This window comes from Podarcis erhardii (genome assembly GCF_964252035.2).
Source record: "Podarcis erhardii genome assembly, chromosome: 6".
NCBI lineage: Eukaryota > Metazoa > Chordata > Lepidosauria > Squamata > Lacertidae > Podarcis > Podarcis erhardii.
Window position 1 is genome coordinate 30,526,066 of NC_138510.1, and position 25,400 is coordinate 30,551,465.

Sequence of the window (25,400 nt, forward strand, 5' to 3'; positions counted from 1 at the left end):
CATCTTGAGGGGCTGGGAGCTGGGGGCACTGTCATACATTGGTTCCGCTCCTTCCTCCTGGACTCTGTTCAGAAAGTGGTGGTGGGGGATGAGTGTTCAGACCCCTGGGCTCTCACTTGTGGGGTGCCTCAGGGTTCTGTCCTCTCCCCCATGCTTTTCAACATCTACATGCAGCTGCTGGGAGAGATCATCAGGGGGTTTGGGCTGGGTGTTCATCAGTATGCAGATGATACCCAGCTCTACCTCTCTTTCAAATCAGAACCAGTGAAGGTGGTGAAGGTACTGTGTGAGTGTCTGGAGGTGGTTGGAGGATGGATGGCGGCTAACAGATTGAGGTTGAATCCTGACAAGACAGAAGTACTGTTTTGGGGGGACAGGAGGCGGGCAGGTGTGGAGGACTCCCTGGTCCTGAATGGGGTAACCGTGCCCCTGAAGGACCAGGTGCGCAGCCTGGGAGTCATTCTGGACTCACAGCTATCCATGGAGGCACAGGTCAATTCTGTGTCTAGGGCAGCTGTTTACCAGCTCCATCTGGTACGCAGGCTGAGACCCTATCTGCCCGCGGACTGTCTCGCCAGAGTGGTGCATACTCTAGTTATCTCTCACTTGGATTACTGCAATGCACTCTATGTGGGGCTACCTTTGAAGAAGACCTGGAAACGACAACTAATCCAGAATGTGGCAGCTAGACTGGTGACTGGGAGTGGCTGCCAAGACCACATAACACCAGTCTTGAAAGATCTACATTGGCTCCCAGTGCATTTCCAAGAACAATTCAAAGTGTTGGTGCTGACCTTTAAAGCCCTAAACAGCCTCGGTCCAGTATACCTGAAGGAGCATCTCCACCCCCATTGTTCTGCCCGGACACTAAGGACCAGTGCCAAGGGCCTTCTGGTGGTTCCCTCACTGAGAGAAGCCAAGTTACAGTGAACCAGGCAGAGGGCCTTCTCGGTAGTGGCACCCGCCCTATGGAACACCCTCCCACCAGATGTCAAAGAGAAGAACAACTACCAGACTTTTAGAAGACATCTGAAGGCAGCCCTGTTTAGGGAAGCTTTTAATGTTTAACAGACCACTGTATTTTAATATTTTGTTGGAAGCCGCCCAGAGTGGCTGGGGAAACCCAGCCAGATGGGTGAGGTATAAATAATAAATTATTATTATTATTATTATTTAATGAGACAGTCATCAAGTGGTAAATGTGCATCCAAGAAGGGGGAAAGGAAGAGCAACCTGCTGCCACAGCAACCAAGGAAGGGAAAAGGGAAATCATAGGTAAGTGAATGGCTAAAGGGGGTGAGTGAGTGAGTGAGTGAGTGAGTGAGTGAGGCATGGGAAGGAGGGAGTCATCTTCAGCTCATATTACAGTCCTAACTGGGGAAGAAACCTGAGTGATGTAAAGTTCAAATTCCAAGCCAGGGAATGGCAGACTTTTGTGGCATTGTAGGCACTGCCATATACCAAGTCAGACCATTGGTCTATCTAGTTCAATATTGTCTACACTGACTGGCAGAAACTCTTCAGAGTTTTCAGGCACGAATCATTCCCAGCCCTTTTTGGAGATGTTGGGCATCCTGTATGCAGAGTGTGCACTCTTATCACCAAGCTGTGGTCTTTCCTATTAGGTAATGGTGTGGACATTTTGGGAGAAAATGCTCAGTAATCTCCCCTCAAATCTAGCCTGCCTCTTTTGCCGGGCCCCTGCATTTTTAAAGGTCTTGCCATTGATTTGCAGGCAGGGGCCTGTCTTTGTTGCCTGCGTTATTCTGCAATGAACATCTTGGACACTGAAACTGCTGTAGGAATAAATAATAATAATTCATATTGTACTGTTAACCTTGCTCACATTTTTTAGAGCTGTATATTGTATCAAAGCCCTCCTCAAAGTCTGATTAATGGGTTTGCCACACACTTTGCTGCTCATATTGTCACTTCTCCAGAGACAGTAATGATTAGGTTAGCTGAGCATGTCCTCCCCACAGTGAAGCCCAGGCTCTGTTTACATGGCTCCCTGCATCAGCTATGTTAGGATTCTTCGCAGCCTGTGGGCTGAGAACTTGCACCGACACTCTGTGAATAAGGGGTGTGTTTTCGTGTGTGAGCAAAAGAGGGGGAGAGAGGCCCTTTCATTTCTCCTTTCTAAGTGGCAGTCAAAGAGTTCTATTCCAGCTACACCTTGGCACTGAACTTTAACCTTCCCTGTTCTCCAGAATCACTCTGCAGTTTCTTTCACTTGTGTCTATGTTGCCGAGATTTACAAATGTCAAAACTGCTTTCCGTGTGGGTGTAGCAATGCTTTCCTTCATTCTCTGTTGCGAACGTCAAGGCTAAAGATCAAAAGCAACAACGTTTGCAAGAAATATCAGATTCTTCTCCTCTGCTTTCCCCCACGGACCTGTAATCTCCCTCAGCGATTCTGGCAAAACATCTCCCTGGGGAGTTTCAAGTTTCTCTCACTAACCAACCCCTCTCACTCTTTTTCTGCCTGTGATCTCTGTAGTCATTTCCAAATCACTGCAGGTTCATTCAACAGTTCATACATTTCACCATAACCTACTGACAGAAGTTTAAACATCTTTCCCTTTTCTTTTTCCCAGACACATCAAGTCCAGCTTTGAGATCACTGAAATTTTCACCATCAGAGACCCTTTTTATAAGGTCCAGAAATACAGCAGGAGAAGGTGATAGAATCCTGAAGGGGTAAAACTGCACTGTGCTACGTCAGACTTCAGGGCTGTGTGCACCATTTTTTAATGAGCAACCATATAAATATTCCCTGCCAAACAACAACACTAGCACACGAGGGAAAGGGGCTCTATTCCGGCCTGTTCTCTGTTGTGTCTAAATACAGAACCTTACATTTGTCCCTACTGAAATCAATTTTGTTAGTTTGAGCCCAGTTCTCCAATCTATTAAGGTCGTTTTGAATTCTGTTTCTGTCTTCTGCAGCGCTATCCCTCCCAGTTTGGTGTCATCTGCAAATTGGATGAGCATCCCCTCAATTCCTTCATCCAAGTCATTTATAAATATGTTGTACGACAATGAGCCCAGGAGAGAACCTCGTGGCACCCCACTTGACACTTTTTCCCAGGATGACGAGGAACCATGAATGAGTACTCTTTGGGTTTGGTCAGTCAACCAGCTACAAATCCACCTAACAGTGGCCTCATTCAACTCATATTTTACCAGCTTCCTTGCAAAAATATCATAGTGTATCAAAATATACTATGTCCACAGCATTCCCCTGATCCATCAACCTTGTAACTCCATCAAAAAAAGAAAAGAAATGGAAAGAGATGCCCACCACTACTGCAAGGTACAAGGAGGAAGCCATCTTTTACTTTGTACAATTCCCCAGGAAAGGAAAGTGTATTATGATGTACAGTGGCTTCCTGGGAGTATTTTTATACACTTAGGAAAAGAAAACTGTGCAGTCACAGGGGAGGTATTAGCTGATGCAGGCAGCTGTAAAATCTTAAGAATGAAAGAGACAGCCCTTGGACCACCTTGTAAGCACTTTAGTTTTTGCAAAACTGGGTGGATTATCCTAAAAGGTCTGCCCACAAACAGGCAAGATGGTGCCAGTTCTATGAACATGTGAAACCAGCATGGGATGGAAATTGTTTGATCTAACCATCCCATCCCCATATCATTTAGGGGGAGGATTATTATTTCTTACTGATGATGGACAATTTACAAACTTGCAGTGACACTTTTTAAATAAACCATCCATACCCCTTACCATGAAAATCCAAAAGAGAAAACAAAAGGAGAGGGGAAAGAATCATAGAGGAAATCACTGGTAGCAAAGGTCAGAGCAGAGTACCTGCACAGGTAGAACTAGAGTACCATAATCCCATGATTTCCATTTTAAATGGAGTTTTGGGTGGGAACAGTCTTTGCACATGTGGAACCGCTGATTAGTTCTAGATGACCCCCGGGGTTCCTTCCAACTCTACAATTCTATGATAAATAAATGAGTTCTAGTGCAGATTGTTATTAATCTGTGCTGTCAACATAAGAACACGGGAAGAGTGCTGCTGGGTCAGGTCAACGAGCCATCTAATCTAGCATCCTATTCTTACTGTGGGCAACCAGTTGCCTATGGGAAATCCAAAAGCAAGACCTGAGCACAACAGCACTCTACTTACTAGAGGGGCAACCTATCTCTGGTCCTTGACGCAAATGTACATCCACAACCAAATCATGTATATGATACAAAAGGTAAAGGGACCCCTGACTGTTAGGTCCAGTCATGGACAACTCTGGGGTTGCAGTGCTCATCTCGCTTTATTGGCTGAGGGAACCGGCATACAGCTTCTGGGTCATGTGGTCAGCATGACTAAGCCGCTTCTGGCGAACCAGAGCAGCACACAGAAACGCCGTTTACCTTCCCGCCGGAGCGGTACCTATTTATCTACTTACACTTTGACATGCTTTAGAACTGCTAGGTCGGCAGGAGCAGGGACCGAGCAACGGGAGCTCACCCCGTCGTGGGGATTTGAACCGCCAACCTTCTGATCAGCAAGCCCTAGGCTCTGTGGTTTAACCCACATCCCTGTATATAATACTAGTTGGCTGCATTGCCCTTTTAGACACAGGTTTCCTTGGATAAAGTCTGTTACTTTGTGAGGGGCGTATGTATGTGAAAGAGAGATGTGCCGATAGATAGAGATAGAGATAGAGATAGAGATAGAGCTAGAGATATATAGATAGAGATAGAGATATGCTTAAATATTGGATAGGTAACTAAACACCAAGACCACACAACAACACAATCCCCACTTCCCTAGAAAAATAACAGAGTAAAGTCAAATGATGCATTTGTAGTCAACTACTAAGCACACAATGCAACCTAAAACCATACATGCAAGAAGGCAGGGCCTGTTCTCAAAGGGCAGACAGGCTTCTCTGAATGAAGCTGGATTCATAACTGCTTCTGACACCTCAATGGCAGGTACTTTACGCACTTCAACAACTCTGCTACGTACAGTGGATATAAACTTAAGCAAGAATATGCAATTTGAAAAAAGGAAGGCAAAAAAGCACTCTCAAAAGTTAGGACGCAATGAAATCTGAATACCAAACCATTAAAGGGGGGGGGAGTAATCTAGTATGTCAGTCTGTCAGTCACTCAGCCAACAGGAGAAACTTCTGCAAGGGTGGTTTTTGCAAGTACTACTGCCAAAAGTGCTTGAAACCTGCCGAGTGTAAAAGAATTCATGTTTATTGGGAACAGTCCGAGAAAAGTGGGAAGGGCAGGAATAATAATGTTCTCCACTCACCCAGTCCTGACTGGCCATTAAGCTCATTTTTAATGTGCTGGCATTCGTCAAATGGACGGCTGCCCACTAGTAATAAGATGCAAGTTCTCGCCCTCTTTCCTCCATCCCACCCACAATGCTATTAATCGAAAGAAAGAAACTGGATTGGTTTCTTAAAAGTGAAAGGTGCACCCTATTATTAGGGAGGGGGTGCAGTTAATGTTGACGTTTTACTTTACAAAAATGTAGGTGTATATTGCTTTTAATTGTATCTGTAGAAAATAAAAGGGGAGACAAAAGAAAGCAGATTTGGGTCTAAGAGAAAGCTGCATTCCAAGAAAAGAAGAAGCCAGTATTATCAGGGTCAGGAATATTTAGAACAAGTGTGGGCCCTTCTGAAATCATGGGTTTAGTTGTGGGGAGATGAGTTGCAGGAGGAAAAGAAGGGGAGCAAAGAAAAAAAAAGAATCATTTGTTCTCCTTCTTCCACAGTTCCCCCAGCAGGCCTGTCTAGCTCTCCCACTATCCCTCAGAGTAATTTGTCTTGATCAGCATTGGTTAATATTGGTTATACTGGCCAATGCTCCCTTCCGAACACAATGTTTTCAGAGGTGAAGGGAGGACTTACACTCCCTGTTTTCCTGAGGTGGTTGATGAATAGAGGGACTAGCAGATTCTTGTGTAAAGCCCAACAAGGTTTTCCCAACAGCTTACAAGAAAGACAACAACTCACCACCTTGTTTAGGACAGCAAGGTAAACCAACCCAAACCCACTCTCACCAAAAACTTTGCAGTGTTTCTCAAATGTGTTTTTCAGGCAGATTCTTTTCAATCCCATGCCACGCCACTCAATTTATGGGAAATGCTGGGTTTGGGAATAGGAGCATTGGAGAGGGTATCTCAGAACCCTCCCTATGGGATCCGCTGGAGGGAGTATCTGCCTTCAGTCATCTTCTTTAGGGTCTGGGAGGGGAGATCTCTTGGTGACCAGTCTTCAAAGAGGGCTCCCCTCAAGATGCAGTTAAAACCCTAGTTTCAGACTCTCCTCCCATGGTCTCCCAATTCCTTGAATGCTGCAGGGTTTTTTAAGCCTGCTTCCTCTCTCCACCTGTCACTGGATCTCATGAAAACCTGTGTCTGCCTGCTGGGCTGCCTGGTGCTTCTAGGCAGAGACCTTTGCCAATGTCCCAGTTTTGCTGTCAGACACAGCTACAGCCACATCGGATCCCAGAAGATCTGCTTGGGGCAGTCATAAAGTCACAGGCAGCATGATGCTATTTGGGAAGGGGCTCACTGCAGCCACCTTCACTGTTGTCAGCCCTGTTATCACTGTTGTCAGCTCCCTGCTGCTCTAAATAGTTACTGACCTTGCACTGTGGTTGGATACTTTTGACCTGTGAAAAGCCATCGAAAAAAGGAGGCTCTTTTTGCAGTAACCAAATGTTTTCAAGAAGCCTCCCTCTTTCAGCTCAGCCCTCGTAATAATTTAATTAAGTAATTAGTAAAATACCAAACCAAGTGCATATTGCATTCGGTAATTAAGTATTAAATTATGTGGATGTTACTTATCGAACGTACCTTTTCAGTTCTGCAACCATTAATTAAAAACTGAATCTAAAGTCTTGAGTAATAAGAGGAAACCGGGACGGGGGAGGGGAAACAGTTTTTCTGTGAAAACAGGATTTCAAGTGGTAAAAGCCACAGGCAGAAAATACAGTGGCATTGGGGGGTGGGGGGCTCATGCAGCTTTGTGGATAGATTCCCAGTTCTCCTACTGAAGGAGTAAATGCAACAGGGCTAATAGGACAAATTCAAATAAGAAAATGGATTTGCGGCAATATTACTTTGGGTGTTCTTGTTAAAAGGTTTGGGCAGATTTGCCCAGGGGGCTTGCTTAGAAAGTCATGCTATCTTTGTAACCACAGTGGTCAATACTTATGTCACATGCAGAAATAAGATCATGTGATGGTATTCAGTGGTATCTGACCACCAAAAGATGGAATCTATCATTGGAACAGGAGAGGGAGGCATCATTGGCAATTCCCCCACTGCACTTCTTTCACTCTGCTCAGAGCAGACTTAGTGAAGTCCAGGGGGTTGCAATAGGGTGATTGCCGAAAATTCTCTTCTTCCTCTGCTCCACTCATAGGCTTAGGTTCCATCAGTGGATGGACACTATTTGATACCACTAATACAGTCCAAATGGCTGTGAGAGTGTATTCTGGCATCCTTACACAAATAATAGGGAGGGTATCTATTCCCAACATGCACTCAGGAATGAAAAAATGCAAGTCCATGTTTCAAAATACACATGTCTTTGTACATGCATGTATAAAAACATAACATGAGGATGAGCCTTAACCATCAGTGTTGGTAGGAAGCTGCACATGTTCCAAAAGAGTTGAAAATTTCAATATCCTCTACAGTGAATTAAGTGACTCCAAGTCATGACCTTTTCTTGCACTACTCTCCTCCTGTTCTTGGGTTCACAATCTTGGATCCTTTTGCTGATAACAGAAACCTCCCCCCACATCCATTTTTTTGTGTACAACAAGTGTGAGAAAGGCAACTGCACAAGCATATGTCTGCCATGTTTTTAAAGCCTGACATTAAGAGTATAGCAACAATTGTCAATTGCATGAAGTCATGCAGAGGGTAGGTCAGGTTCCCATCACTGCTGAAGCTTTACTGGGCTGGCAAGAGTTCACTCATCATTCAGTGTAGCCCAGACCTTAAAAGCCTTTATAGCACAAAGCACTCTTGTCATATTTGCTAATGCACTGAGTCCCTGATAACATGCCATGAACATCAAGCAATAATGGATTAAAGTTCACGCACTAGGCTGGCACACAACAAAAAATAAAAAATGGACTTTTAGCAGCACTGTTAGTTCTGAACATAATCAAAATTGTTTCTATGTTTTAACTAAGAAGACATACCCAAAACACAGAACAGGGTAATCTTATCAGGGTTGGCCTTAGCTACGAAGTCTAGAGAGGCTCTGTTCTGCTCTCCTGAGTGGGTCTGCATCTCCTTCACCCCATTCCCTGATTGCCCATATATTCTACCAGACAGATATCCCCAGCTCCATTTCCCCATTAGCAACATCACTACAATCCCCTATACTGCAACTGGTTTCTCACAAGCATAGAGACCAGTAACACTGGGTATTCAGCTTCTTATTGCAAGATTACTCTCCCAATATTTTTGCTAAACGTGTTCAAATCAAACATCTACTGCCATTCAACACCACTTACTGAAAACAAAAATGAAAGCATCAGTTAAACTTAATTAAAATAGAAAATATTACCAATGCAGCAAACAAAGCAACAGTCACAGCTTGTTCTTTTCCTTCTAGACACCAGAGACCTACACAAATAGCACCTTTTTCAGAAGGAAAACAAGAAGGAACATTGGTGGAACTGTCTGGAAGGCCATTAAAAGCCCCAGGACAAATGTCTCAACTGCCCAGTGACTACAATTAATATTTTCCCCAAAGGAAATACCATTCCAATATCAATAAGCGAAGCAGTGCATTTTTAGAGGGAAAGGATTTTCACTGACAACATTTTACCACTTTATAGGACTAGTAAAGGTAAAGGTACCCCTGCCCGTACGGGCCAGTCTTGCCAGACTCTAGGGTTGTGCGCTCATCTCACTCTATAGGCCGGGAGTCAGCGCTGTCCACAGACACTTCCGGGTCACGTGGCCAGTGTGACAAGCTGCATCTGGTGAGCCAGCGCAGCACACAGAACGCCATTTACGTTCCCGCTGGTAAGCGGTCCCTATTTATCTACTTGCACCCGGGGTTGGCAGGCACTGGGACCGAACGACGGGAGCACACCCCGCCACGGGGATTTGAACCGGCGACCATGCGATCGGCAAGTCCTAGGCGCTGAGGTTTTACGCACAGCGCCACCCGTGTCCGTATACTTTATAGGACTAAGTAAGGGTAAACAGTTTTCACTGTTGACTATGGCAGCAATTCTAATTCCCACCTGGGAGTAGCAAGGCTGAGTGGAATGGCAGAGCCACCACTGCACCCGATTGGCTGAATTTAAAAGAGGGCCTTGTGAAAGTGGTATCAAAATTAAATTCTTCTGCATTACAGTGGTTTGGGGGGAAATTATGATATGACAGATTTAAGCTCAGTGATGCTGCTGAGAAGATAGCACAAAAATGAATACAACATGTTGTTTAAACTAGAGGTGGAAAACTTGGGACCCCTCAGATGTTGCTAGGCTGCAACTGCCACAATTCCTAACCATTCCTCATGGTGTTTGCGAGTTGGCAGTCCAACCACATATAGAGAACCACAGGTTCTCCAACCCTGGTTAGGACTATTTGAACAAAAAACTTTCACATAAGACACAAACAGCACAAAATACAAATATAGAAATAACAATGTCCAAAGGCTTAACTTGCAATTTGTACTCAATTCAGAAATGAAAGTAAAAAATGAACCACAAAGGAACAATAATACATTGAACATGGTGTCTGAAGTATATTTCTGGAAACATCTGAGCACTGGGGCCATGTTGCTTTAGAATAAAAAGGGCTCTTGGGTCAGTTTATTAATCTTGCAAAGAAGAATTTAAAGGGTAAGGCACAGCGTCATCAGTACGTTGATGACACGCAGCTCCTGTGACATATGAAACAGGAGGTACCTGACTCAGCAATGGACTGGGTGAAAGCCAATAAACTGAAATCAAATTCTAGCAAGACAGAGGCCCAGTGTCAGAGTGGTTCATTAAAAGAGGTAAAATGCAAGGAGAGGAGGAAGCCATTGGGGTAGAGGGGCATATTGGAGCAGGGGAATGGTTGATGTGAAAGGGCTTCAGGGCCCTCTTCTGCTGCTTCTGTACTCCAATGGTCCCCAATGGAAACAGCCTTTTCTTCAGCCACATGAACCACTGGACTATAATGACATAGATTCATCTATTATGTGTCTTCTGGATCTGAAGTTATAGGAAGGGAGCAAACTGCTTCGTTCTCCTAGCTCTCAACTAAATTTCCAGCAGGCTTCTTCCAATATGCTGTAGATGGTGCTAGAAGATCACTAGTTTCCATTTTTGTCGGAAGGGACACTTATTTCTCAGAAATATATGCCAAACTATCCTTTATTGTTACAAATTCAACTTTACTGTAGAAATTTACTTTAATACATACAGAAAATTTTCATTCTGCAGCCACTTACAGTTTCCTACTCAGACTTTAAGGCAGGGTTAGACAACCCTGTGTTCTGGATTATAACTCCTATCAGTCATAGTAAGCATAGGCAATGATCAGGGTTTATGGGAGTTGTAGTACAGAACATCTGCATGGCACCCAAATCATGGAAGAGGAGACCTCAAAATACCTTCTAAACATTCAACCCGCCACCTCCTACTGACAAGCTTACTTTTGTCCAGGGCTACACTTTCTGATCATGTACAAGAGCCTCCTACAAACACTCTTGACTAGTCACAAACTTCCTTTAAGACTTCTGTCTACTCTTTGGTCTGTCCTCTATTTCCCTCCACCCTGCTCTTTCACTGTTGCTTATAAAACAAAGAATGACCTCTCTTCTTCTGTGCACGTGGGATTGATTCTAAACAATCCTTGGGAGGCAAAAAGTCTCAGTGTGTCCTCTAGCATCATCACAGATAGTTTTCCATGATATCGAAGGTGCTACTTACAATGTAGGGTATCTGTCCAGGGCTTGTTTTGATACCCTAGATTATGAGTAGCACTTGAACCGCATTTTAACGAACCATATCTTCCTCAAAGCTGGGGTGGAAAGGGAGGGGCAAGGAGGGAGTAGCACAAGGCTAACTCTTGGTGTGATCAACTATAGTTTATACTATAAACTATGCACTGTGATAATTATATATGAACCAGGTTACATTGCATAAAGAATCCAAATGGAAATCTATCACTCAATTATATTGCACACATTTTATAGACAACAATCGCTCTGCTTATAACAGGATACACAACTAAACATCCAAATCATCAAAGCAGTGGGCACAAACTAGTCTAAGTTAAGCACTTCTATGTACCACAGAGGGACGCGGGTGGCGCTGTGGTCTAAACCACTGAGCCTCTTGGGCTTGCCAATCAGAAGGTCGATGGTTCAAATCCCCACGACAGGGTGAGCTCCCATTGCTCGGTCCCTGCTCCTGCCAACCTAGCAGTTCAAAAGCACGCCAAAAAGTGCAAGTAGATAAATAGGTACCACTCCCGCGGGAAGGTAAATGGCGTTTCCGTGCACTGCTCTGGATTCGGTGTTCTGTTGCGCCAGAAGCGGCTTAGTCATGCTGGCCACATGACCTAGAAAAACTGTCTGCGGACAAATGCCAGCTCTCTCAGCCTGTAAAGCAAGATGAGTGCCGCAACCCCAGAGTCGTGTGCAACTGGACTTAACTGTCAGGGGTCCTTTACCTTTATGTACCACAGATTACAACTGAAATTAAGGGGACTTAACTTGTGACAGATCATGAACAATGCGTAATATAGGTAAAGGTAAAGGTAAAGTAAAGGACCTCTGGACAGTTAAGTCCAGTCAAAGGCAACTATGGGGTGCAGTGCTCATCTAGCTTTTCAGGCCAAGGGAGCTGGCATTTATCCACAGACAGCTTTATGTGTCATGTGGCCAGCATAACTAAACCACTACTGGTGCACGGTGGACTGTGATGACTGCCAAAGAGCACAGAAATGCCATTTACCTTCCTGCCGCAGCAGTACCTGCTTATCTACTTGCACTGGTATGCTTTCAAACTGCTAGGTTGGCAGAAGCTGGGACAGAGCATGGGAGCTCACCCCATTGCACGGATTTGAACTGCTGACCTTCTGATCGGCAAGCCCAAGAGGCTGACCATATATATAATGTAGATAAAAAGCTACTCTTACAAAGGTTTGTTTCTCTAGGAAATGTGGCATAAAAAACAAGGCTGAGGATATATATATCCTTTCTTGGGCTCCATGATCACTGCAGAAGGTGACAGCAGTCATGAAATTAAAAGACGCCTGCTTCTTGGGAGAAAAGCAATGACAAACCTAGACAGCATCTTAAAAAGCAGAGACATCACCTTGCCAACAAAGGTCCATATAGTTAAAGCTATGGTTTTCCCAGTAGTGATGTATGGAAGTGAGAGCTGGACCATAAAGAAGGCTGATCGCCGAAGAATTGATGCTCTTGAATTATGGTGCTGGAGGAGACTCTTGAGAGTCCCATGGACTGCAAGAAGATCAAACCTATCCATTCTTAAGAAAATCAGCCCTGAGTGCTCACTGGAAGGACAGATCGTGAAGCTGAGGCTCCAATACTTTGGCCACCTCATGAGAAGAGAAGACTCCCTGGAAAAGACCCTGATGTTGGGAAAGATGGAGGGCACAAGGAGAAGGGGACAACAGAGGACGAGATGGTTGGATAGTGTTCTCGAAGCTACCAATATGAGTCTGACCAAACTGCGGGAGGCAGTGGAAGACAGGAGTGCCTGGGGTGCTCTGGTCCATGGGGTCACGAAGAGTCGGACACGACTAAACGACTAAACAACAACAACAACAAATATATATTTATATTAGCAAGACCTCACAGTTTAAAATACAAAGGGGATTTTTATTTCACAGAATCTTTCTATGTTACATATATTCATTCCATTTGTCTGCTCACTAACATCAACACATCCAGAATCTATTCACTGCTAGCCAAAGCAGAATGGCAAGAATTTCCCCTGAAGCCTAACAGACCTTCTGCTTTACCGACTAATTTAACAATTATTACATAAAAAAATTAAAAAATCCCAAACCTATCTGAGTTAAAATATAGTGAAAGCTTTCTCTGTTATTTCATTCTGGTGATGAGGTGGCAAACTGCTCAACTGAAACCCCAGCTGGATATCTGTGTTTTCCCATTTTCTTTCTCCAAACAAATATGAGAATTTTGCTTCTGCAGAAAAAAAATGTTTGCAACTGGCAAAAATTGTGTGTGAGGGGATACTAAGCCATGCATTTATTGTCATAGTCCTAACCTGGAAGGACAGTACAAAATGATACAGTTGGCATCTTTGGTGAGACAGAAAAAGATTTAGGGGGAAAAGACTCTTTCTGAATTAGCTACCTTAATTGCTCTATTTATTATATGCATCAATATAGCACTACTGTGCTTGATATAATTTGCAAATCTGACATGTCTTCCAATTTCTTAGCTTAGAAATATTCTTTGCAGACAGCCTTAGTTATCAAGAAAGTCTCTCTCCTTCTCTCTCTCTGAAGGAAAAACAAAATATCTTTGGTTTGACTGCTGCACATTATTTCCGCCATTGCAGGCTGGCTGCCACTGTCAAACACTATGTCTGTCAAAACAGGCATGGCTGCACGTACCTTATAATGTGATTCTGTCTCCTCTTCCTGAGTAGAACTGGAGGGAGATGGTGTAGCAGATTTGCTTCCGGGGGGTGATGGGGAACCATGGGTAACACCGCTCCTCAAACCCATCTGAGAAATCAGCTGTGACTGGCTGAGGGCACTCATGTGACCGGTATACATCCCTGCTCGATTGATCAGGGGAACTTGATGGTTGGACTCATAGGAAGTGGCTTCTGAGTGGACCATCTCCTGGATCTGAGTTAGGAGAATATTACTTTTTAATTAAAATTGTATATTATTTATTGTCTTATAAAAACTATATTATGATGCAGGCTGGGCATGGTTGTTACTGGGAAGTTAATCAACTGGCAAAAACTAATCTGTTCCATGCTGGGTAAAAATTACTCCTAGTTTAAAGCACTGAGATCTTTCTTCAATTATTTGCTGTTCTCAGAACGGTTTCATTACACAGAACAATGCAATGGATTACACATCTTTGTTTTCATTTTATTTTCAATTTGGAGAATATTTGGCAACATTTGGTTGCCAAATAAAAAGGTATACTATATGGTTAATATTAATATGAAACTTATGGTATCTTAACAGGTTGGCAGTCCATGGGATTCAAATGCCATGCAACCCACAGGAAGCACTACAATGAGAGATAACTTGCAGCAGCGCTCCTCTGACAGTTGTCAGCAATGCTCAGTTGTTGAATCGGGACGCTTCAGGTTTTGGGGGCAACACAAAGCCAAATTGTGTCAGCACAGTGCAGCAGGTTTGCCAATTGTGTCCTTACTGTTTCCTTTTCAAAATGGCCATGCCTTTTTAAAAAAAAAAAATCAAACATGATATTGTTTTTATGTTAAAAAACTAGAGTCAAAACATGTGCTTGTATGATCATAAACAGCAACAATGCAGGACTCTCTTCTTGAATACTTAAGGAAACAAAGAGATGGAGATTCCAAATTTTGATCCAAAGGACCACAGAATATTTTGTAGTAACAGAATGTTAAACTTGATGTAGTAGAACAGTGAAGTCTGTTTTCTCAGTTGTGTGTGGATATATATTTTTTTTTTTTTTAAAAAAAGTTAAATAGTAATTTTAAACTTGACGAACTGGGGGCATGCTTTGAAAACAGAAAGTGAGAGGAGTCTGGAAAGAAGTTCCAAAATCATGGGTTAGAAAAGGGAAACATCAAATTCAATTTAAAGAATGACAATGAATGCCCTATACAATAATTTTTAGTATATATGTATTCTTTAAAAAAATGTATTGAAGACCAAATTCAGTGATAATAATGTCAATACTAATATTAATTTTTAAAAATTCATTCACTTAATTCATCTGAACATATGGTTTTATTCCATAAAATGAACAATCCTTGAAAATTGCATTGAAGAATTATAAACAACAACATCCCTACTTAAATTTGGAATTTCTGACCCATCCAGAGAATACTGTCTGCATATGCAACCTATGCAAATACAACCTGCAACATTTAATATTTAAAAATGGGACCATTTTTGTAAAATGGAAACCTGCAACCAAAGACCACAAAGGGCACTAGCACTTAAATAGCCTGAGGCTAAGCTGTATGAAGTGAACCGGGTGGTGTTTTTTAAAAAATATTCTCACTGGTGTTTTGTTTGTATCAGATAGGAGAGAAAAAAATAAGTTGGAAGTTATACACCATACTACGTAGGGTTGTCTCTAGCTGGCTTGCTTGGGAATGAGACTGTTCTATATCCAAAGTACTCAATATCTGCTCATTCTGGCTTTTCTTGTAATCCATTTGAAACACCTGGTACTGTCTGCTGTTATAGACTATGTACCAGATTGACTATAAAGTTCCTACCTTTGCTTTTCACAGCAAACTCTCTTGCCCCATTTACAGCCCTTAGTCATATGCACTCTAGTCACCTCCTAGTTTCCCAGGGGTGCCAACTTGAATAAAATATGGGGGGGGGCAGATAAGCCCTTCCCTGCATAATCCATCACGTGACATGGTACACGCACACTATTTGAATGACAATGCACATCAACTTTGGGGGTGCCCAAACCCCTCAAATATTGAATTGGGGGGGGCGAAGACTCCTTGACCCCATGGAGTTGGCTCCTTGTAGTTGCCATCTTCCCCTCAATCCATCATTATCTCTCCTTTCCACCACATAAGCAGCCTACTATTCTCCCCAGCACCTCCCTATCGCATTCAATCCCCATTCTAAGAAAAAAAAACACCCAACCTTCAATCCATCCTGTCTCTCCAGCAAGTATCCCTTTCTTTTTGTGTGTCCTCATATTGCAGGGGGTGGGGTGGTGAGGGAGAAGAGAAGTTCTAGTATGTGATCAGAAATCATTCTGCTCACCCTATGGCTGTGTTGGATACAAGCTATGCTGCTTAAGACATCATATTTCTAATTCCACACCATGGTCCTCAAATGTGTGTGAGTGGGTAAGAAGGATCAGGTACAGGACAATTCTAACAATGGCTAAAATGCAACCTCTATATTCAAAGCCAATTCACCTCTGATGGCCAACGAATACAATAAAATGGGGAATATTATCACCACATTTCTCTTTTCCTTGGGTCTATCTGGCCAACCACTCTCAGGGACAGAATGCTAGGCAACTAGGACTTTTGGTCTGGCTCAGATGACAATTTTTTTAATTACAAAGAATTGAAAATGTGTTGTGGAGATTCTCTGCCCCCTGAATAACAAATGACGATCATATTCTGAGCTGCGACAGATTTTGAAGGAGCCAATGAAAGGAGCAAGATAGCTGCCTACCCAGATGTCTTCTCAAACACTAACAATGGGGATCACTATTTAGTCTGGTCCCTACTCTATAATAATGTTAGTATAAATGACAATTCAGCTGTTTTCGGCTTAGCTTCCTCCTTTTATTCATTGGGCAATTTTAAAGGAATTAACAGATGGAAATGAGCAACAGACATCTTCTTCCCAAGGATGAATGGGAAACCCTACAACAGACCTAAGACAGGCAGAGAAGAAGAGTGGCGTCAGATTTTGGGATACCCCAGGAATGAAGTATGGTCCCCAAAAATCCCAGAAAAACCCAGTTGACCTAATTTTGGCTTTCTTTGCTGGAGACAAAACCCCAGAACAACAGAGATCTGTCATTCCCATACTACCTATAAAAGTAATATCAAATAATTCATTAGTTTAGTATGCTAACAGAGAGGCAATGGCATTGGGACAGCACAGTTTCTCTACTCATTTCAGAGATGGAATTAAGCCAGATACTTAGGTACAATCAGATTCTCACACAGTAGAAAACAGCAGGAGGGAAATCAAACACTGTCTTAAACATTTTCCAGACTTTTTTGTGCTTTTTATATTAATCTGATTAATGTTAACATGAGTTTAAAGACCCAGGGCTTTATTTATTAACAATTTTCGTTTCCGATAAGCCCACTGAGGTGCAATCTCTCATTAGCAGGGGACTCCTGCCAACTCCATTAGCAGCTCGTAAAGTAAGAGATGTAGGGAAGAGCTGAGAGGGCTCAGTAGGCTTCAACAGAAATAAATCCAAATGCAGAAGCAGATTTACTGCTACAGGTCGGGAATCAAGAGCTTTTCTACAACACTAGACAGCATGTTGGGCTTAGATATTTAAAAGGCACTGAAGGGGGGAGCTTAAGGAGAATGGGGAACAGGCGTGATTTTTACAAGAGCGGTTCTCATCTGTTCTGATTAATAAACATGAGGATTCAGTTTACATTTTTTAAAATTGTTGCATTTATATTCCATTTCTACCTGGCTCCAAAGGAGCTGACGCAGCGTTTCAGCCTCCTCCAGATTGAAATGACATTCACACTTGCTTCACAGGGCTGGTTCACACATATCTGCTCATCACTTGGGGATTATTTCAATGAGAGGATGGGAAACCCACCACAGAGAGAACTTTTCTTACCAACTCACATCACACAATGCATTTCAGCTGAGATAAGCTGCCAGCTGATAATCATCTGGAGAGAACTCAAGTGTGTACATACATGAGTCCAGTGTATATTATAATATAAACTTATTAGCAATGACTCTATCCTAATGTCTAGAGAAAATGGCAAATTGCTCAAGAGTTACTTTGGATTTTTACTGTTTAATAAAAGCTCTTAATGCTGAAGATGATGGGCCAGCTGCTAAGGAAAATAATGTATTTTCATTATTTTACATTTAAATTAAGGAAAGTTCATAAAATATGTATTTTATAATTGTAGAAAGATATAATGTAGATTGTTGGGTTTTAAACAAATCTAAAATATCATTCCCATCTGCAGCTACATTAGTCTCTTGGGCAAATACTATATTAAGATATTTTTAAAAATTCTTATTATGGAGCCAGTAGACCACAACGGCTCAATTTATCCATTAAATATGTAATCATACATTTTTTCCCTTTAAAGTGCATATTATTTATGCAGCAGAGCAGAACCAGTCCATGAGTGTAATTATGGATATGAGACCTGTGCAGAAAATTTCTTATGAAAATTTGCAGAAATGAGTATGTGTTCCATCTAGCAACCATTAATAGCAATGGGAAGATTCCAGCTGAACACACTCAGTTTGGGATTGGGGCCCCACTGTGCTTTATGCCTCATGGTGGGTAGACATTGTTACCGACCCTCTCCCCAAATCACCTCTGGAGGGGTTGGGGAAATCCCAGAACAGATTTAGGAGAGGTGCCAAAGAAGAGGAGGAGGAAATTGTTCTGTTGTGCAAGCATAAATCCTTGCAGTAATGGAGTATGAGGCTTAGTGCTGCTTTGAATACAAGCCATAGCTGCACTAAATCATTTCCAGTTGGTCAAACCTACCAATGTGGAAAAAAATGTTGTGAGGGAGGTGGGGAAGCAGTTGCACCTGGAGATGACTGCAGATTAGAAAGAGTGAGAGAAGAGAAAGACAATGAATATTAACATGGGACCATGAGTACCAGGGTACTTTCTAGCATAGCATAAACAAAACAGCCAGATTTGGGCCCAAAGGGTTTACAAGTTAAATTTTAACCACATTAAATAATGTCTCTTGGGGAGATAATTAGGGGAAAGTCAATGGTGGGGAAGGAAGGTATAATGAACAGTAGCAATGGAAAAGGTTATTAATGAACCAAGTATGAGTGGTTTGTGTTAAATATGTTTAGGCTTAATTTGTCTTCAGCTAAAGAAGTGGACATTTTGAAACCAGACAGATTTCCTGGTGCACCTACCTCACAAACATGGGGTGGGGGGAAGTGTTCTCAGATGTCACGTTGCAATGAATACTTGTGCAGTACAAGCACCATTAAACCCATATGTTAAGAGAGGAGAGATGCATAGTCAAGTATACCAGGAAGTCATATTCTAGAAAATACATGAAGGTGTTAAGGGATTTCCCATGGGAGGTGTGCAATCATGCTTCCGGACTGTGGTGAATATGTGAAAAATCTGCTGAGCATTTTACCATGGATTAACAGGAATTCTGACTCACTGTGATATCACCAAAGTAGTCCAGGATGATTTATTTCCTTTCCCTTGCAAGAAGGTAACTACCCAACAGAAAAAGTGGTGCCGTTCTGCTAAGGCAGCCATTAATGTCTCTCCTCAGTATAGCACATGCTCTGCCCCTCCATTATTATTAGCTACTACTGCATTTCTCTGAAGAAAACATTCTGGCCTGTCAAGCTTGATCAAGCATTTTATATTTCTGCTTCTTTGGTGGACCAAAAGCTACTCTCACCTCAAATCAGCAGTTCACAGGAACAACTTCCTCAATGGTAACAAATCAGAAAAGATATTCTGAGATACCTAATCTATATCTGTCACTCCTCCTAAGATTCTCCTCAGACTTTGCTAGAAATTGACTATACACACACACACACACACACACACACACACACACACCCTAATTACCACCCACTCCTCCTCCCAATTTGTAACTGTTCCTAATAAACTTTCATGGTGTATGGAAAATGCTTTGGAGAGACGACAAATTTCTGGTGGAATTTGAGATGTCTTGTTCAGAGTAATAGCTATCTCACACAGGTGCCCAGCTGCTATTGTGAAATCAGTAAGCATTTAATTGAAACAAATGACTATAATAATAGTACATTATCCCTGCAGGCTCATAGCCATAACCGTTTTAATTATTGAGTTAAGAGTCAAACTAATTTATCCTTTAAAGTAACAGCCACCTTTTTGGTTCAACCGATCATCCTGTTATGAACACGAGGGGAACAGTAGGGAAGGATTTAGAGAGGGAGTAATTTATTTCTGTGGGGGTGCGTTTATCACACAGTAGAGGCTTCCTACAGCTATAGCTCTCAATCACTGGTTCATATACAGGCGCAGCTAGTTCACATTACTGTATTGTAATATGGTACTCTTGATGGAAAGCCTGCATTCTGAACGGTGCTGAGAACCTTGCCAAGCAGAATGCATGGTGAAGTTATTGCAGCATGGCTTCCCCCCCTTCATCTTTGTATGATGAACATCTCTTCTGAATGTGCCTAATTTTGAGATTTGATATATTCCATCTCCTAGAACATGTAGGTTTTTCTACAATGTGGTAACTTACGACATTAAAACATTCACCATTAAGCCTGATTCTCACTTCTAAAGAAAGCAAGGCTACTTTAAATTAGGAAATTGCCTAATCTTAAAAATATTCATTATTAGGGCACTGCACACTTTGGAAGTCAAAGAACACCCCCATGCCCACATTCCCCACAAGTCCAGTTACTTTTATTGCTTTCCTTCTCGGCTGCCACCCCATATTTGACACAAATCTGTTACTATTTTTTGGAGGATATTAGTACAGCAATCTGAACCCCGTGTTTTGACGGGCTATGATCTAGTGTTACGGCACACTACTATTACTGGGGAAAGAGTCATCCAAACACAATTAACACTTCATTATGAAGATGAATCTCCACAGCCTCTGTGTTAAGAAAAGCTGCTGGAAACAACGGAAAATGGTGTTTAACAACGGAAAATGGTGGGGAACGCCTCGTTAACGTACCAGGCTTCATCCATGTTTTAGAGCCGTAAATGAAACAAATGGCTTGGAGTTTGTTTTCACTGCAGATACCTGTAAATGTACATAAGGGGTGAGGTGATCTTTGATGTATCCCGGTTCCAAGCTGTATGGGGCTTTATACACTCAGATTATCTGTATTCACACACTAACACCAAATTTTTGACACGCAGCTGTAACATGCAATTTCCCCCCATTACTGGTTAGTCACCCTATCTCACCATAGGAGAGTGTGCTTTGTTACCTATCACTTATTACCATTGAGGCCAGGGTTTGTGTTCTTTGCTTAATTGAATTATTAAGTACTGTAATTGTGATATTTTTATATTGATGTTTTATTCTTGTTACTATGAAACAGTTTCAGATTGTCTTATATGGGCAAGATGAATAGTCATGTGGTGTTGGTGTTGTTTTGTCATGCTTCAGTGTGAATAGCTTTGAGTGTAATGATGATGGAAAAGTGGTGCACTAATGAAGTGATGGTGACTTTGCTTCAGTTTCTGCCTCTTGTGGGATAAGCTCTCTTTTGTTCCTTTATGTTCTGTGCAGCCTATGGCACAGTGGAGCAGTGGTGCTCACCTGACCTCACAAAAGGGTATAGCTGCTGCTTACCAGGAAGCAGAGGGGCAAGGCAACAGGGTCAGTGCAGTGCAGATGTGCCAGTGGAGCCAGTCTGGTGTTCCTGCTGGTGCATTTAAACTACATTGGCTTCCCTGCTGCCTTACCCTCCCAGTAAGTGACAGCGGCTCATCTGTCCGGAGGTCAAGTGAGTGGCAATGCTCCACAACACTGGCATACTCTTCAACATTTCTCTGATGAAAACAGGGATGTCTTATTCCATGATGGTGATGTTGTTGTTGTTGTTGATGATGATGATGATAATACCCGACCCAACTGAGTTGCCTCAGCCACTCTGGGAAGCTTCCAACATATATAAAAACACAATAAAACATGAAACATTAAAAAAATTCCCTATACAAGGCTGCCTTCAGATGGCTTAGGGGTCGGATAACTCTAGATCCTCCAACATTTCTCCAGTGAAAATAGGGACGTCCTAAGGAAAAGTGGGACATTCTGGGATCAAATCAGAAACCGGAACGGCTTCTGTCAATCTGGGACTGTCCCTGGAAAACAGAGATACTTGGAAGGTCTACACTGGCTGCTACTGTGTGCAGCAGAACATAAATGCAACAAAACTCATACGGCACAATCTTAATGTTGAAACAGTTACACAATAGATTATTGCTGCCAGAAGAGATCTTGCTGGGAAGTGTCTGTGGCAAGGTAGTTTGCCCATGGCCTGCCAATGTTTGTATCCACTCTGCAAAAAGATTTTTCTGCTGTTCCTTCCTTCTCTGTGCCACAAAGCAATAGTGACAAAGTTCATGATGTGTATCCAGAGCTCAGATACATTTTCCCACGTGAGCTTTTGTGTTTTATTGAGCTTTTTTTGCAGAGTCCCATCCACCTTGTTTTATGCCTCTTCTGGCCTTTGCTAGACATTTTAGATATCGTGTTGCTATAAAGTGAAAGGCCCCCAAGTAATGACAGGCCTCTACAGTTTATTGCAGGGAGCATAAAATATAGTGATTTTAGAACAGGATAGGAAAAACAAGAAGACAATCTAGAAAAATCACTCTCTAGGGAGGAGCGTGGTGAATTAATTTTGAAAGCATTGTCCCTCACTGCAAAATTTGATCCAGCATTTAAAATTATTTTTTAAAAAATCCACACCAAGCAGCCACACCGAGCCTAAATATGAAAACACCATTTTACAAATGTATCAGCAATAAATGTAAATAAGTGTAATATTTATTTCTGACACCCCTCCTCCAAATATATCTTTTAAAAGGTGTGTTAAGGTCTATACATATCACCCAGCACATATACTGAGGTAAAATCCTAGGTAACACCCTCAGATTTTAAGAGAGCAGACAAATGTACAATTGACAATTAATTTGTCCAAGTCTGAGTGTTTTTCGGCATTGCATCTTCCTAGGATCCTTAACTGCTTTAGTGCTAAAACAGATGTGGCTATTATGTGCCTGGAATGAGACAATGCAAGTTCTTCCACTCATCTGAATTGAAGATGGGAGCATCTGGGGGGCCATGTGGTGTTCAAATTACATTTCATGGATTCCATTCTGCCTTCTTATTTTAGGTTTAAAATGACATGCCAGAATTGTGCAAAAACCACCATATATGTAGAAACCTTTATTATTGAAGAGACAGAGAAAGCTCTCTGATATGACAAAATCCATAGAAGGGTCTTGATCAGATACTACTCTGCCATTTGGATTCTTTATAAAAGAATAAACGTAAACTTGTGCTGCTTGTGCTGTTTAGGGAAGTTTTTAATGTTTAATGTTTTATTGTGTTTTTAATATTCTGTTGGGAGCCACGCAGAGTGGTTGGGGAAACCCAGCCAGATGGACGGGGTATAAATAATAAATTATTATAGTAATATTATTATTACTGCTACACAAGTGTGGCTCCATTCCAGGTTAAAACCAAGATCCTTCTGAACTAGTCCCAGCTTGAAACAGGGTTTGCATCTTAACACTGCTACATGCATGTATACCAGCTACTGCTATTGTGGCAGAAAGTTGGGCCAGTCTCATTGTGGTTGTGTTATACAGTTCACCATGCTAATACATACACACATGTGGGTTGTGTGCCATTACATTTTAACATTCACACTGCAATATATCAAGGGAGTTTTGTTCAGAAATGTTAAAAGCGATAACGGGTTCCCTGGCCCTTGCAATTACATGTCACACAGTAACATTGGTCATTTAGAGTCTGGTCTCCAAGTGCATTGCGCCATGGACACAAGTCTTATTTATGCCCTTCCATTGCTGACTCTGAAAAGTTACCTCCAGGCAGTTGGATCAATGCTACCTATATTGCTGTGTTCTGCTGGCAATTCAATACCCTTATAGCAGCATGTGGTGAGATGTACACTGTAGTCCTGTCTGGTTGTGGGACAGAATGATTATGTGGAGGAACATTTGGATGGAAAGTAATACAGCATTGATCTACAACATGATGTAGATTTCAGCCATCGGAATCGCATTACTTCCAATGGATTCTACTTCAACTATTAATATGTATGACTGGTTCAAGGCAAGGGGATGTGGGCGCCTTTGCTCTGGCAACACAGGCACATTCATTCTCTCGTTCTTCTTCCCACACCTTGTGGTTCCTTTTGAAAAGGGGTGGGGTGGGGGAAATCACTGGATATGAAGGGAATATTAGCAACCCTTCACCCCCGTTCTGCCTTAGCACAAAGTAAGGGAAGGATTGATTCATGCCATGTCTACTTTGGTTACCAGCAGGTCTCCCAACACATCATGAATATGCTGGTCCTACATGAAAAGGAGCCAGTCATCAATCATGTAGATGCAGAACCTATGATTTTGCATTTAAATTATTCATTGCATGATCACTGACAATTTTGGTCTGCCAAGAACTAAATACTAGGCAGTATGATATTTGACCACATTGTCTTGATTTCCTTAAAAAATGTTGATTAGCTAGAACACATCTTCATCTTCACTTTCCATTACTTCTCTGGCCCGACTGATAACATGGCAGGGCCAAAAAAGTTGTACCTCTGAAATGCACTGGGATTGTTCGGGATATTCTCATGAAAAATTAACAAAATAATCCCTGATTAACCGAGGTGAAGATTGCTCCACCTGGGTCTCCGTCTCTTGTGTGCCAAATATGCAATTCCATCAAGAAAACCACTTAAGCATTTAAGATACAACTATCTACAATTTGCACTCCCTTGAAAGTCAAATATTTCAGCAAAACAAGGGAAAATAAAATACTTTTAATGCTCTACACTGTATCAATAAGTATTAACCAGACATTCTAGCTGATTAGGATTCACTAAGAACATGGCCAAGCAAAATAAAATTTATTCCTCTGGGGCACCAGGGAAAAGAAAGTAACTTTTTATCTCTTCTCTCTCTGCACTTTACATTTTACAGCCAGCTGCCTATTTTCATATACCAGATGAATCTCAAAGAAAACAGCGCATATTTCAATTAAGCTTTTTCAAAAGCTGCCTCTCTTTGTCTCTGTGTCTGTGTCACCAAAATATTCCAGAAGGAACACTATGTTCAATGCAGCATTTGCATTTTTATCCAATCAGATCTTAAGGACATGTGCCAAGTCAATGTTTATATTACAGAACAAATCAAACAGCAGCAAGATCTGATTAACCTAACGACCTGGAATTAAACAATACCACCTGGAAGGGGTGCTCCTTTATTCGCTGGAAACCAAGAGGCTCTTTCAGAATCTGAATGCCAAGGACAGATGTTCTCATGCACATCCGAAGATGTATACACTCTGAAATATTCCTCAATTTCCCCACTATCTAATGAGCTGCACTGTATATTCTGATTAAGACTCAAGTTCTGAAAGGGACATTTTATTTATTTGGGGTACAAAGGGTTCTTTTGAGTGAAGGGAGGTTTCAAAAAGGCTGCTCCCTTTCACACCATTTTGGAACACTTGCCTGTAGACAGCTGAGTATATGGAAAGCTGAAGTGATAATCCAGAGATGACTAGGACTGCAATTGGCCAGAGTGCTGGAGCAGATCCAGGGAGCCCATTACAGGCCAGAGTCTCAGCTGAGAAATCCGTTCAAATTGCTGCGGGAGCAAAGATGCAGGCAGGTGGAGGAAGCAGAGTAGGCAAGCAGGGAATAAAAGGTGGGAGGGATAGGCGCAGAAAG

The 25,400-nt window shown here is 42.1% G+C and overlaps 1 protein-coding gene across 7 annotated transcripts in view; it reads right to left on the reverse strand.

Annotated features, from left to right (window-relative positions):
• TOX2 (TOX high mobility group box family member 2) overlaps positions 1–25,400 on the reverse strand; it is a 269,513-nt gene that overhangs the window by 39,498 nt on the left and 204,615 nt on the right. For 5 of the 7 annotated variants that reach the window (XM_081866796.1, XM_081866793.1, XM_081866795.1 and 2 more), the window contains one exon: positions 13,629–13,868. The exons of the other annotated variants lie outside the window; for them this stretch is intronic. In XM_081866796.1, coding sequence (XP_081722922.1) covers positions 13,629–13,868 — 240 coding nt within the window. The remainder of the gene's footprint in view (positions 1–13,628; positions 13,869–25,400) is intronic. 7 annotated transcript variants of the gene reach the window in all.